Source organism: Chionomys nivalis, chromosome 7 (genome assembly GCF_950005125.1).
Source record: "Chionomys nivalis chromosome 7, mChiNiv1.1, whole genome shotgun sequence".
In the NCBI taxonomy this organism is placed as follows: Eukaryota; Metazoa; Chordata; class Mammalia; order Rodentia; family Cricetidae; genus Chionomys; species Chionomys nivalis.
The window spans coordinates 63,726,922-63,742,739 of NC_080092.1; the positions used below are offsets into that span (position 1 = coordinate 63,726,922).

The window sequence follows — 15,818 nt, forward strand, 5'->3', positions numbered from 1 at the left end:
AAGCAGGCAGGTCTCAGCTACAGCACAATGGGCAAATGCCATGACAAGGAAGCACGGAGGTCTGGCTGGAGTCCAGACAATAGGTCCCAGCCACCCAGCTAGAAGGTTGGTGGGTGGACATTCAGGAAGGGCTCCTGATAGAGGTGATAATTCAACAGAGTCCTGAAGGAGAAAAGCAGCCAGCCAAGTGCAGGGAAGGGCAGGGCTCCAGGAAAGAGCAAACGGCATGTACAAAAGGCAGCGAGGATGGAGGGGTAGAGAGTAGAGTTTGGTTTCTCCTGTGGTATGTCTGGGGTGTTATGAGTGGTGGTGGCATTACACGGGACCAGGACCAGATGATGTGGGTAAACAGGAGAGTTCCTCCTGGATTGGGGTAGCAGGGAGCTGTCGGCTGTCTCCAGAAATAGGAGTGGGACGGCTCTCGGAAGCCTTGCTTAGTTTATTTCCTCCCCCACCACTTACGTGCATGGCAGTGTCCTTAAAGGTGGCTCTTTCCAGTCAAGGGCGCACGGTCTGCCTTTCCACTCTTCCCCTGTTGCTCTGAGGGTTCCTGGCTCTGACTGGCTGTGCGTGATTCCTGGGAACGCTCTACAGGAACAGTGAATATTCATTCTCCCTTATCATTGCTTCTGCAGGGTGTTCCTGGCACTCTGTGACAACCCGAAGGATCGGGGCACCATTGTAGCTCAAGGTGGTGGCAAGGTAATTAGGCTGTCCTAGGTAGAAGGTGATCTACTGGGAAGGAGCGCGCGCGTGCGCGCACACACACACACACACACAATGTGTGCATTCCTGTGTATCCTACATACACATTCATATATGTGGGTCCCCCCCTCTCACTCTAAAGTCATGTGCTTCAATGCCCCCTACCTTCCTGAAATACCCTCACTCAGTTATCTGCACCTCTAATTCACAGGCCGAAGCTAGTTCCTTCTTGATTTGATGATGCCGTGGGATCTGCTTTGGAATCCTATGCCCTCTCCCTGCTATTCTGGCTGGTGGAAGCAGATCGTGGGCTTCCCACAGAAGCCTTGCAGTGGAGCTTTGTTCTTCTTCTTTTATGCTTTGTTTTTCAAGACAGGATTTTTCGTGTAACAGTCCTAGCTGTCTTGGAACTCATTCTGTGGACCAGACTGGACTTGAACTCACAGAGATCTGCCTGCTTCTGCCTCCCAAGTGCTGGGATTAAAACCGTGTACCACCACCTCCCAGCTGCTCTCCTCCTTTTTAGCTGTGCGAACCTGGGCATGTTACTTTCTCTGAGCTATAATTTCTTCCTCAGCGAAATGGAGAGGAGGAGTCACTGTCTCACTTCTCAGAGAGTCATGGGAAGTAGGTTAGATACATTCAGTTCATAGATGCTCAATAAACAGCGGCCATTAGGATTAGATTTAGCTTGGGCAAAATGTAAAAAAAAATGCCAGTTATTATTTATTATTATTACTGTTATTATTATTATGATTTGAGACAGAATCTTACCATGTAGCCCCGATTAGCCAAGTTCTTGCCCTGTATGTAGTCCAGGTTGGACTGGAAGCTGTTGTAGTCCTTCCCGCTTCGTCCTCCTGAATGCTGAGATTTTAGGCCCATGCCACCACACCTGGAAAGAGTCAATTGATTATTTTTTCTGAAATGTAGGGAGAAATGAAGGCAGGGACCTTTAGAGTCACTGGGACCAAGGGTTGTGAATCCTTGACAGGTATTTCATAGATTTATATGGTGCTTGAGTTAGTCAGACTTTAGTCTCTGTGACGAACATCTGGCATGAGAATCCATGAGGAAGAGAGATTCCTTTGCGTTTATGTTCTCGGAGGTTCTGGTCCACGGTGCCACTGGGGATCAGAAATGAGGCAGGACCCCATGGTGGCGGAGTGTGAAGCCAAGCAAAGTTGCTCAATTTATGAGTCAGGAGTGAGAGTGGAAGGAAAGAAAGGAAAAGGGGAGAGGAAAAACAAGATACACCCTTAAAGTCACATTCTGTGATGTTCTTCCTCCAAGCAGGGCCTTCCTCCCAATAGTCCCTTCAGCTGTGAGCTCATCAACGGATTGATCTGAGGGTTATCTCAGACCTCTCAGGGTCCAGTCACTTCCTCATCACACCGACAGCTGGAGACCAAGCCTTCCACACATGAGCCTTGGGGACTTTGTCTACAGAGGAACAGTGCTCTAGAGCTCCTTAGGCTGGGAATCTCCAACGAGAGACAGACAGAGGGCAGCCGGAGCCAGAGGAGGGAAAGAGAGGCTTCCGGTTGTCTGTGGTTGGCTAGTGACTGTGCTCTCTCTTGCAGGCCCTGATCCCCCTGGCTTTGGAGGGCACAGATGTTGGCAAGGTGAAGGCAGCCCACGGGTTAGCCAAGATTGCTGCTGTCTCCAATCCAGACATCGCCTTCCCTGGGGAGCGGGTGGGTATCTGAGAAGCAAGAGAGAGGGTGCTCCATTGCTCGTGGGGCCCTGTCCCTGCACCTCCTCTGCTGAGAAAGGGTCATGATGCTGTCACAGGGAGGATAATGAGTCAGGGACACCTGGACCCCAGGCCTGGCTCTACCTCTGATGAATATGTTTGTCCTCCTGAACTTCGCTTTCCCATTTGAACAGTGAAAGGGAACAATGTAGCCTCTCAGGATGGCCATGCAGATACAACCTGACAGCGTGTGGAAAGGGAAGGGATTCAGAACTGTAAAGCTTCAGATGCAGGAGACTGAGAGATGTGACTATCTCATCCCCACAGGTGTATGAGGTGGTGCGGCCCCTCGTGAGTCTCCTGGACACACAGAGGGATGGCCTTCAGAACTATGAGGCTCTCCTGGGACTTACCAACCTGTCTGGGCGCAGTGACAAGCTTAGGTAAGTGGGGCAGGTGGAGAGGGCAGAGGTCCATGGAGGTGATCACGGAGCGTTTGGTTGCAATTTTGTACCTATCGTGTACAGACTCCTCTGCTGGATGATGGTGGCAGAGATGAAGCAGGGATAGGAGGGGCTGCGAGCAGGCACCCTATACAAACCCGCAGGGATTGTGTGAAGCCGAGGTCCCAGAGGCAGCCTTCCCTAAGGTAGAAAGGACCAGTCCGCCTGATGGAAGAGTTAATAGGTAACCCTTCTTGGAAGCAGAGGGGTGGTGGACTGTATTGTGCTGTGTTTTAGGTGGCAGACAACTTAGCCTACTCTTGAATTATGGGAATATACTGACTCATGCAAATTAAGTTTGGGATAAATCAGTTAGGTGTGGTTTGATGCAGGGACTGAAAATGTTGCCAACAAAGCTACAGAGAAACCCTGTCTCGAAACAGCAACAACAAAACCCAACAGACAAAACAAAACAAAAGAGTTGTCTGGTTACTGGCCATCCAGTCCCCTCCTTTCCCCTCCCCTCTGTTGTTTTAACTTTCAGATGGACTTTTCTCTTCCCAAGTGTGACACTTGACCTCATATACAGCAGGAAAATGAAGAGTATTTTCTTTCCCAATTATTAATAATATCTCCAGTGGGGTGACACGTTCTTCCCAGAGCCAGTTGCTGTCGCTGGGAGACATTATCATGTCATTTAATTTATTCCATTATGTCTTCTGGAGGTGGGGTCAGCATCCTGTACACAGTACAGGCTGAGGATGTGGGAGGGACCTCATGAAGATGGAGGAAGAACCAACCTCATGCGCTCACAGTTGTGGGAAGGGGTACTCAAGGCCCTCTGCCCCTCACCCTTCCCCCTCACTCCAGGCAGAAGATCTTCAAGGAGAAGGCCTTGCCCGACATTGAGAACTACATGTTTGAAAACCATGACCAGCTACGGCAGGCAGCCACTGAATGCATGTGTAACATGGTGATTAACAAGGAGGTAAGGCTGGGGCTCCAGGGGATAGAGTGTCCAAGGTGTGAGCATCAGGCTTGGGATGAGACTGGGGCTCCAGGGGATGAGGTACCAAGATATGAGTATTGACCTTGGGATGAGGCTGGGGCCATGAGATGGTACTAAAGCAGCGTTTTGATCAGAGAATCTAGGAGTCCCCAGATCACACCTAGATTAGGGCCCTGTTTCTCTTTAGGAGTCCTAAGGAAACATATTCATGGTGTAATGAAGCTGAGTCTTGGTCTAAGTGAGGTGGAAAGTGCTATTTTTGTAAGTTAATTAAGCCTGAATAATGTCATAGTAAGGCAAGATCAGGGCTCTTGGAGGTTGAGAGAGGCTAGAGTGCTTCTTGCAGTCATTAAAGATTCACGGGACAGTAAAGAGATGTGACAGAGCAGTTCTGAATCACTTTCCAACACCTCACTTGCGGCGCGCAACTCTGCCAGCAGAGAAGACGACCACAACAGGATTCTTCTTGGAACGTACTTTATTGGAGCGCAGAAGACTGAAGTTAAGATGGAGGCGAAAAGACCCCGAGCCCGACCGCGCGGGGAATATATACAGTGCCTGGTCCGCCTATGATGTGTCATTGCTTGATTGGCTCGGCCCACACTGATGCAATTGCGTGAGCAAGACGTGTGAGCAATTGATAGGTGGATTCAAACCACTCTTGGGCCGGTAGCGAGCGTGCGCAGAAGTTGTTTACTACTAGGGACACTAGCAAATGGCGGTAACGGGCTTAGTGCCAGACCCTGTGAACATGACAGCTGACAGCTCCGAGGTGCGCAAAGCGCCTGGCGCACAGAGCGCCGTGGCGCGCTACATCGGAACATGACAGCTGACAGCTGACAGCTGACAGCGCCGTGGTGCGCAGAGCGCCGTGGCGCGCTACACTCACTGTGAGTATCCACAGGCCCTCGGCAGCTGTGCTTACCACCGGGTAATCATAGGGTATAAAAAGAAAACAAATTGGGTGATGGTGGCGCATGCCTTTAATACCAGCACTCTGGAGGCAGAGGCAGGCGGATCTCTGTGAGTTCAAGGCCAGCCCTGGTCTACAGAGTGAGTTCCCCAGCCAGGGCTGTTACACAGAGAAACCTTGTGTTAGAACAACAGCAATGACAGAAAACCAACCCCTCTCAAAGCCCAACAAAACAAAACACAAAAAAAGGAAAAGAAAAAGAAGTAGGAAAATATCACAAGGCTTCACAGTCAAGAAACAGGACAAATTATGAAGCCCTAGTGAATAACTTCTTCGCATGGCGACCAAACCTCACTATTCTTACAGACATGACAGGTCCAGATCTGAGACACTTCTGGAATGTGAGCCCTCGTGCAAGGACATGTGAGGCTGGAGATTTTTCACCTCTGTACCTAATTCAAGTCTTAGACCCTCCAGAGTGTCTTATTTATTTTTCTATTGCTGCGATAAAACACCAGAACCAAGGCAACTTATAAAAGGAAACATTTGATTTGGCGTACAGTTTTGGAGGGTTAGAGTCCAGGATGACAGACCAAGGGAACAACTGGGAACTCACATGTTGATCCACAACCATGATGCAAAGACAGAGCAGTGGGAATCATAGGACTCTTCTGAAACCTCAAAGCCTACTCCCAGTGACACACCTCTTCCACAAAGCCACACCTCCTAATCCTTCCCAAACAGTTCCAGCAACTGGGGCCAAGTATTCAAACATAGGAGCCTGTGGGATCATTTTTATCCTGACCACTACATGGAGGAAAATCCAGTTTATGAAAGCTTGCTAGAGTCAGTCAGCAAGGACTGAGTCCTTTAGGGGACTGGCCTAAGACTTAGCTGGGACCTGGCAATTGTATGGAAGGAAAAGGGTGTGTCCAAGGAGTCAGAGATGGGGTGGCCTACAAAAAGGGCACTGTGAAAGGGGGGAATCTTCCCTGGGGGAGCACCTGCTGCTGCAACAACAGAATCAAACTACATAGCGGTTTTAAGGGACAGAAGTTCATTCCTGGCCATGTTATAGTGCCATTGAGTTGGGGCTTGTCTACACAGTGACTAGGAATCCAAGCCTTTTGGGGCACCAGAAAGTGCCTCCCTCCTGCCACCCTGGAGTGATGATCTCTATTTGGTGAGTAGGAACGATCATAGAAGGAGAGAGAACTATGCCACTTACCCAAGGTGGCCAGCCAGTGACAGCTCAACTCTGCTTCCATTCCAACAGTGAAAACTAGGTCATGGCCACATCAAGGTGTAGGAGAGGAGAGAGCTGCAGTCCTTGCTGGGACAGCTGCTTCCAGTGACTTCCATCTGGGCCCCACAAGAGACGGCCATGCTGACCTCTTCCTTCATACCTCCCCTCTGATGGCCCCTGCTCCAGATTCCAGGAGATACAGAAGGAGGTTTCTTACCGGAGTATTTGTGACATTTGTCTTCTTCCAGAGACCTATATTTTGGATATTTTCTCCAAACAAATGTCCTTAACCATGACCAATTAGATTTTGCTGTCCTTTAAAGTGTGGCAGAAGATGCTATGGACCTGAGCCTTAATAACTCTTTGTGACAGGTCAGAGGGCTGGGTGGGCATCAGGCAGCTGTTTCTGCTTTCAGGTGTTTGGGACGCTTCAGTTTCATCTGGTGGAGACAGGACAACCACTCCCCAATAACAAGGAAATCTCCCTGATTGCCCCTGCTCCTGAACAACTCCCCATGCTTTCAGGGACAGCAAATTCATTGCACAGCGGACCACAATGGCCCAGGACTGCGGAGGTAGTCTGTGTTTCCCAAAGAGAAGCTGCAGCTTTTCCTAGAGTAGAGATGCAAAGAGACGGGGCCGATCTAGGAGAGGTGGGAAACGTCCTTTTCCTCCTTAGCCTTTGGCAGTGGCGATTCGTAGCCCCTTCACTCAGGCGATCGTGGAAGAGCTTTGCACAGCAAAGGCTCAGAGAAAATCTACCAGAGAGCCGGGGCCAGGGAATGTCAGCTGCCTCTTCCCGTCCTGTCCTTGGGAGGTGCAGGCGTGGGACGTCTCTCTCTGATCACACACCTGCCCGGAACAGGTTCAGGAGAGGTTCCTGGCCGACGGGAATGACCGACTGAAGCTGGTGGTGCTGCTGTGCGGGGAGGAGGACGACAAACTGCAGAACGCGGCAGCTGGGGCCCTGGCCATGCTGACCGCAGCACATAAGAAGCTGTGCCTCAAGATGACGCAGGTGGTAAGAGCAGGCAGGGGACAGGAGGGAGTGGGTGAGGTGTACGGAATCTCCCAACCCTCAGGCCATACTGTTCCGGTTCATCTAGGGAGGCTGGGCTGCAGGGCAAACTTTCCTAGTCGGGAGCTGGTTATATATGTGTGTGTGTGTGTGTGTGCACGCGCGCGCGCGCACATGCACGCACACACACGCCCATTTTAGTTTATTACTATTTACAGATATGTGGTCATAGTCAAGTTATTTAGCTGTGGGTATGACTGATACTTTCTGTTTCTCTTGTTGTCTGCCTCCTCACTGATTTCTTAAATCCTCCTTACCCATGTCCACTCTGCAGACAACCCAGTGGCTGGAGATCCTGCAGCGGCTTTGCCTGCACGACCAGTTGTCAGTGCAGCACCGGGGCCTGGTCATCGCCTACAACCTGTTGTCAGCGGATGCTGAGCTGGCCAGGAAGCTGGTGGAGAGCGAGCTGCTGGAGATCCTGACTGTGGTGGGAAAGCAGGAGCCGGATGAGAAGAGGGCGACTGTGGTTCAGACAGCCCGGGAATGTCTCATTAAGTGCATGGATTACGGCTTCATCAAGCCAGTGTCATAGAGAGGGGTCCACAGGGTGCTGGGGTTGGTCCTGAGCTGTAAGGAGCCTTGACCTAGGCCCTCCCAGAGTGTCAGTTCAGCTAAGGATCACAGCAGTGGCAATGAAGTCTTGTCACAAAAGAAAGACTTAGTTGTCTCTTGAGTCGTCAGTCTTCCCCTTGGTCCTGGGAAAGTTTGAGTGTTCCTCTGGCTGCCTTACTTCCTGCCTCCCTAAACTTGTCAGGTCCCAGAAATTTTTAGGACAACTTCTGTGATCAGGAAAGGGGAAGGACAATTCCTTCTGTCTCTTTTCTGAGGATCAGAATAATAGACTGTAGGTTGGGTTTTTTAATATATATATTTTGAATAATTGTGTAGTGGCAAGGTAGGAACTAACAGGTGTGTGGCCATAAAGATCAATGCTGCCGTTCAGTTCGGATGCTGATCTCTGCTGATTTCCATGACCTCTCTCCCATGCGTTGAAACCATGTGTCTCAGCAGCAAGTATCCTGTTCAAGCCCCATACTCACTTCCCATCACCCAGTCTCACTGGAAACAGTTCATGCTCACAGTGGTATGTGGTTTGTTTGGGAAAGTCTTCCATAAAAGATGGATGACTGTCAACAGATCAACTCAACATCCTCTGAGCAGAACATAGATAAATATTAATGAGTGTGTGCTTGTCATGCAGGGAAAGGTCTGACGTTGCTAGACCCAGTGGTTCAACGCCATTACCAGCATCATTCTCTGTGTGTGTGTGTTTTCTTCCTCTTAGTTCCACATCTGGTCTCTGCATTCCTCTGAGGTGACCTCATTTTGTGATGAGCTCTCTGCATGTGCTAGAAAAAGTAGAGCCTAGCAGCTCTGTTGTACATAGTTGCTATGATTCATTACAGAAGAAGAGAAAGGACCGGAGCCTCGTAGATCCCTCAGATGACTAGTGTACCTAGCTTGGGTCCTGCTTCATGTGTAAACCGATTGTATCCAGAAGGTAGATGTTCATTGCCACACCTGTGTCCTATATGTAAAATTTGGGAATGAGGAGGAGCCTCACCTCGACCCAGCTGACACAGACTGATTAGGGTTAGTAGGAATGTGTCTCACCACACAAGAGTGTACTTTGGGCAAATAAAAAAAGAACGTATATTCTGTGTATTATGCTTAGGACCACAAGAGCAGTGCACTGTGGAGATCCGTTAATGTGAACTTCCTGGAATGATTAAGAATGTTACACTAGGGCTGGAGAGCTTTCTAAGAGCACTGGCTACTCTTCTGGAGGACCCAGGTTCAATTCCCAGCAACCACATGGTGTTTCACAGCTGTCTGCAACTCCAGCCCCAGCGGAACTCATGTCGTCTTGAACACTGCAGAGATGTGATGTCCAGACTTACACATAGTCAAAGCACCCAGAAGTATAAAATGAAAACAGAAACACAGAAAGCTGTTGTCACATATCATCACTCTAGGATGTCTCAGGGTCAACAGTTCTGAAGCCGGATGTCGTGCCGCATCTCACCTACCAGCACACTGGGAGCAGAGGCAGGAGGATCATGAGTTTGAGGCCATGCTGAGCTATATAGCAAGACCCTGCCTAAAGCAAACAACACTTCTGACATCAACATTGGTTAGAAAGTGACATGTAGATTTTTGGTCTTCAATAATTAAATTATTTTGGTGCAATAAATATAATTGTTCAATATCCATGTGTTATCAGCTGGAAGAGAGAGAGGAGCATGGGGCAGAGCGAAAGAGACAGAGATATTGTTTGATTGATGATTGGTTATTGGAATGTTGTACTGTCAGGAGTGGGCAAAATCTTAAGGCAGTGTTTCCTTCTGCTCTCAGAGAATAAGTGCAAACATGAATGAGTTTCTCAGATCTTTTCTGTAGCAACGAACCTCACATTGACTCCTGACACAGGCTTATTTTCCAATAGTGTTTATTAGATCTGTTATTCTGACAGGATAAAGCTGAAAGTCAACACTGGGGTGCAACCCTTTTGTAAATCTACGCTAATTAGCACTAAATGGCATGCTTGACCTTTGCCCAGACTCTCATTTTGCTCTTTTCCCCACATTCAGAGGGTGAGTGGGTACCGTAAGCTCCTCACACGAAACATCATCAGATGTAGACTCACAGCCTAACCGGTTTTCAGTCTCACGAGATTATTGCCTACCCGGAGCTGGTTGGACAAATCTCATCTTTTGAGAGCGAACGCATTCCTTAGTGTGAACTTCCTGCCAGCAGTCCAAGAAGAGACAGGGAAAGCCAACAGACTTCCGGAGGAAAGGGAGCCCTGACTCTGGTTTTTGCTGCCTCTCATTGGATGAGATATCTTTGTGTGAGTCTGTTAAGAAGTGCTGTGTGGAAGGTGGGCGCTGGAGAGATAACTCAGTTGGTAAAGTCGAGGACTTGAATGTGATCACTAGGGTCTACTTAGAAACCTGGGTGTGGTGGTAAATGCTTGTGACAGCACTGTTTGGGGGCAGAGACAAATGGATCTCCAGGACTTGCTGTACAGCCAACTAAGCCTGACTGATGAGTCCTTCGTCTCAGTGAGAGAGCCTGTAGGGGGAAAAAAACAAGCCAGGAACTGGAGAGATGGTTCAGCAATTAAGAGCACTTACTGTTCTTGCAGAAGATCTGGATTTGGATCTCAGGACACCCACATGGTGGAAACTGTAATTTTGATTCTTGGGGGGTGTGAAACCCTCTGGCCTCCTTGGGTATCAGCACTCATGTAGTGCATATAAACTTATGTAGGAGCACACAGATGCACACATGTTTTTAAAAATCCTTTGTTAAATTTTATTTGCCCGGATGCTTTGCATGTATGTCTGTGTACCATGTGTTTCCCTGGTACCACAGAGTACAGAAGAAGGTGTTGGATCCCATGGAACTGGAGGTATAGATGGTTGTGAGCCACTTTGTGGATGCTGGGAATCGAATCTGAGCCCTCTGGAAGAGCAACAAATATTCTTAACTGTCGAACTGTCTCTCCAGCCTCAGAACATACATGTTTTAAAAATCTAAAAACATACAAACGAAACCGGGGTGATGACTCTAGAGGAGAAATACTGGAGGTGCTTCTTTGACTTCCACGTGTATGTGCAATACAAATGCACAGTCACGCTGGGTGGCGGTGGTGCACGCCTTTAATCCCAGCACTTGGGATGCAGAGGGAGGTGGATCTCTGTGAGTTTGAGGCAAGCCTGGTCTACAGAGCTAATTCTAGGACAGCTAGGACTGTTACACAGAGAAACCCTGTCTCCAAAAACCAAAAACCAAAAAAAAAAAAAAAAAAACCCCAAAAAACCTCAAACCAAAAAACCCAGATGTGCTGTTACCCACACATGTGTACCCCACTTCAATAAAAACAAAAGCAGTTTATGGCCTGCAGAGGTGGCTCAGCAGTGAAGAACACTGCCTGCTCTTCCAGAGGACCAGGATTCATTTCTCAGCACCCACCGGGCAAACCACAACGGTCTCTAGTTTCAGTTCCAGGAAATCTGAGACACACACATACATGTGAGTAAAACATGCATACTAAACATAAACATTAACAATAAAGGTCTGTATATGTATATAAGGGTGTGTGTGTGTGTGTGTGTGTGTCAAGGCACACATATGGAGTCCTGAGGACAACTTTGTGGTGTAGACGATTACAATAAAGCAGTCCCACACTAGCTCAGAATGGAGTACAGTAAAGGGTTTCTTATTTAGGGGTAGATTCCCAGATTGACAGTCTTCTGCACGAGCAGGGAACAGAAACTGAATCTAGCAGCCAAGAGGCTGCACACGTTTTTTACATCTGTTTATATAGCACATGTGGCCACATCCAGAGTGGGCCAGTATCTTAAAGGCTATTGGCTAAAGGAGTTCCTACAGCATTGTGGAGTCATTTGTTACCTCTATGTGAGTTCTATGGGTTGAAACCTGGTCATCAGGCTTTGATGTAAGTGCCTTTATCCCTAGGCCATCTTGCTGGCCAGCTGTGACATCTTCATACCTGTATATATTGTGCTTTAACTGTATCCTTACCCATTTTCCTTTCTTTTATCTCTTTTTCCTTCTCCCCCACTTGCTCCTCCTTTTTTTCCAAAAACACCTACAATTTAAAACCAGAACCCCCCACTGATTCACATGAACCTTAAAAATGCTAAAAAATAAAGCATCATGTCAGAGCACTGTGGTGCGCTCTGCACCTCCATCAACATGAGCATGCTCTTTAGTTGAGCACTGTGCCACCAAGGTCGGCTCCTGATCTTCAGTGCCTACAGCACACATAAGACGACTGTTGGCTACATCAAGGAAGCTTCACTTTTGAGTAGTGTGTGCCCCCTCTCCACAACTTCAAGATGAATGACTGTCATCTGGAGCAGTTTTACTTATTTTTTGAAGGCGGTGTGTGTGTGTGTGTGTGTGTGTGTGTGTGAGAGAGAGAGAGAGAGAGAGAGAGAGAGAGAGAGAGAGAGAGAAGAGGTACAGTATATACACCTGCAAGAGGACTTGAATTCACAGGTAGTTGTGACCCACCCGAGGGTGCCGAGGGTGAGGACTGACCTGGAGTCTTCTGAGAGAGCAGTGTGCCCTCTCCCGCTGAACCGTCTCTCCAGCCCTCAGCAGCAGTTTGATGTTCATGTATATGTATATAAGGATGTATATGTATATAAGGATGTATATGTATATAATGTCTAGAGTGCAGAGACTTCCCACATACCTCTGTCCCCGCGCAGGGGTGTCTGCTGCACAGGGGCACGCTTGTGACAGCTGACACGCCTACACTGGCACAGCATACTCTTTCAAAGACTGTGCTAGGATTCACCCTAGGTCGTGGGGCCTGTGGACTTTGACAAACATTGCCATTGTAGTATACACAGAACAGTCTCTCACTGCCCTACAACCCTTCTGAGCAAGGCAGCTTCTTGGGCTTCAGTGGCTGTGGCATACACAGGAAGGATGCTGGTTAAGCAGCTGGTTTCCTTATTATTGAGAAGTTGAAAGTTTCTCTAGCTGTTACAGGGTCTACCTTTGGTTTTGTTTCTCAACTTCAGAGCAAAAGAAAGCATCGTGTGTGCGGAAAGTGACTGGAAAGACAAGGAAGGGGACAGTCCCTTCTCGAGCCGACTCCTTGTGCCTTCTAATGCACTTGGCGTCTCTTCCATGGACGACTCCCATGCCGATTCAAATCCCTCATTACGTTGGAAGCATTTTCTCTTCCAGGTTCTAAATCAAAACCTCAGTCTCCTTTAATCCAATCATATCTTAAGTTAATGAGTTAGCTTTGTGAACTTCTTTTTTTAAATGTGAACTTCACAGCTGAGTGATTTCTTCCTACTTGATAGGTTACAGGAAGAACCACTTTAGTTATACATGTTCATACTATATTAGGGACAGGCCTGCTCTCACGGCCAGGAGTCCCACAAGTATACCAAGGTACATGACCATTACACATATGTAGAGGCCTGGGCAGGTATCACGTAGCCTCCTTAGCCTTTGGTCCATAGTCTATAAGCTCCCATGAGCTGGCCAGTTGCTTCTGTAGGCTCCCTTTTGAGGATCCTGCTCATTCTGGCTCATATAATCCTTCTTCCCTTCCTCAGTAGGTTTCCCTGGGCTCATCCCAGTGCTTGCTTGGCTGTGGATCTCTGCATCTGTTCCCATCAGTTACTGGATGAAGGCCCTCGGATGGCAATTGGTGTAGTTACCAGTCTGATTACAGGAGATAGCCTGTTCAGGCTACCTATTCACTATTGCTAGAAGTCTTAGCTGGGGTCATCCTTGTAGAATCATGAGAGCTTCCCTTGCACCTGACCCTGAAATGCCCGCCCCTCCCATCAAGTCACCTCTTTTATTGCTCTCTCCCTCCCTCCACCTCTCAATCTTATCCCTCATGTCCCGATGCACCCCCATCACAGTTTCCCCTCCCCCCACTCCTTTCAGTCCCTCCTCCCTTTCCCCCAGATCCACTCCTCCTCCATTTCCCTTTAGAAAAAAGAGCAGGCCTCCCAGGAATATCCAATACACACAGCATAACAAGATACAGTAAAGCTAGGCACAAACTTTCATGTCAGATTGGGCGAGGCAGTCCTGTTGGAGGAAAAGGATCTCAAGAGCAGACGAGAAAGAGACAGAGATCCTGCCCCCGCCTTCCCCCCCACATTAGCAGTCCCATAAAAACACCAGGCTAACTAACGACAGAATGTATTCAGAGGACATAGCGAAGACCCATGCAGGCTCAGTGATGGCCACTTCAGTCTCTGTGAGCCCCTCTGAGGCCAGCTTAGTTGATGTCTGTGGGCTGTGTTCTCCTGGTATCCTCCACCCCTCAGGCTCCTACAGTCCCCCCCCCCTTTTAGGAGGTGAGCTCTAAGGGGAGGGGCTGGATAGAGATCTCCAATTTGGGCTCTTTCTCTCTAATGCTCGCCTGGGACGACCTCTGTGTTTGAGCGGCAGTTGAGTCACAGCCTCTGTGCGTATTTACTGCCTTAATTCCCCGCCAGGAAAGACCACATGCTTTCCAGTTCTTGGGACTAGGATGAGGACGTCTTTGGAGCGCTACTTCTCTCAGTGGCAACATTCATCCTCAGTGGATGAAAGGTCGTCTGAGGTAGATTTTAGGGACAAAGCCCGAGCCCTGGCACCCCCAATAAGTTGAGTTTAGTCACCTGTCCTTAAGACAGCAATTGTAGAAATAAGTAGTAGTGACAAGCAGAGAAATTTGCTCACTGTGGCCACAATGGGAAAAGGAACAAATAAAGAGGCCCAGTGACCACAAGTCCTTCTTCTAGACACTGACTGACAAGCGGCTTAGGCTTAAACAGAGGCAAAGAGTGTCCATAGTTAAGTAGTTCTGGTCAGGGTGTGGTCTTGCTAGTAAATTGATCAGTCATTGTCTGGGCTCCATCGCGTCCTGAAAGAAGTCCCACAAGTCAGAACTGTGTGAAATCTCTCCCTGAGAGTCAAATTCCTCCTCTGGCTACGGCCAGCCTTTCCGCTTTTCTAGTGTGAGGTTCTCCAGGCAATTTCAGAGTCGTCGGTGTCCACTGCCTTAGTGGCCTGACAACCCAGAGGGCAGGCACTCTCTAGAATATTTTTGCTTCTGTTCGGATGATTACAGTCTGAGGGGGAAGAGCAGAAAGAAAACTCCCAGTCACTTTCGTTTTCTTGTACCCTCAGGAGCAGATCAAGTATTGGGCGGGACTAAGCTCCCTCAGGAAGACGTCTACCCACTGGGATAGAAGAAATGTCAAGACACTCTTGGACCCTAATCTTGGTGCTCTGAGGGTCAGGAAGCAGAGCTAATTCCCCTTCCACTAACTAACTATGTTACGTACTGTTCATTTAAATGAATGTTGCTAGAATGTCAAAAGTCCTCCTGCTTGAACTCTGAATAAGGTTTTATTCTACTTTGGCAAGCCTTGCAAGGAGCATCATAAACATGTTTCTGAAAAATTTACTCTTAACTTGTTGTCAGGAGAGGTAAAGAGGTCTGGCTCAGATCTGAGTTCCAACCTTAGACGCCATCACTCAGATCCCAGGGGCTTGCTGGCTAGCCATCTTAGCCTACTTGGTGAGTTCCAGGCCAATGAAAGGGTCTGCCTCAGAACACAAGGTAGATGATGCTTGCAGAATGACAAATGAGATGCCCTCTGGCCTACATGTATAAACACATACATGTACATGCATATCTGTACACACATGTACACTTGCACACACATGAACACCCTCACATAGGGAAAGTAGGAGATGCATTTTTGCTTAAAAGGAAATATAATAAACTAGATATTTGTATTTTCAAAAGAAAAACGTGAAAGGGCTGATCAGGCTCAGGGTGTTTTCGCCAAAGTGCCCCCATTCCCCCAAAGGCCTCATCAGTCACGATGCCACAGAATCCCAACATCAATCTCTCTGAGACATCCTTGAGTTTTTTTCATGGACCAGGACTGACTGACTGCAGCCTCCAGACTGGGGAAGGAGGGAAAGTGCTGGCAGCAGAATCCCTAATTAATAGAGGGATTATCAGTAGCTTTAAGTCTCTTTGACAATCCCCCACCCACATACACCCCCTCCGTTGCTCCACAACTTTATCTTGCCTCTTTAGTCTGTAGGGGAGAGAAGGGGAGGAGGGAGGAGAGACTTCCCTGGGCTACAGTGGTTCCAGGGCTGACCGGTGGTCGTGCGTGCCTGACTTGTAAGAAGAGAAACACATGCT

At 48.4% G+C, this 15,818-nt stretch overlaps 1 protein-coding gene across 1 annotated transcript in view; it reads left to right on the top strand.

Annotated features, from left to right (window-relative positions):
• Positions 1 to 8,346, top strand: part of Unc45b (unc-45 myosin chaperone B) — a 28,150-nt gene extending 19,804 nt beyond the window's left edge. The window contains exons 15-20 of the mRNA XM_057774705.1: positions 636 to 702; positions 2,289 to 2,402; positions 2,729 to 2,844; positions 3,715 to 3,832; positions 6,878 to 7,033; positions 7,365 to 8,346. Coding sequence (XP_057630688.1) covers positions 636 to 702; positions 2,289 to 2,402; positions 2,729 to 2,844; positions 3,715 to 3,832; positions 6,878 to 7,033; positions 7,365 to 7,625 — 832 coding nt within the window. The 3' untranslated portion in view covers positions 7,626 to 8,346. The remainder of the gene's footprint in view (positions 1 to 635; positions 703 to 2,288; positions 2,403 to 2,728; positions 2,845 to 3,714; positions 3,833 to 6,877; positions 7,034 to 7,364) is intronic.
• The last annotated feature ends 7,472 nt before the right edge of the window (positions 8,347 to 15,818 follow it).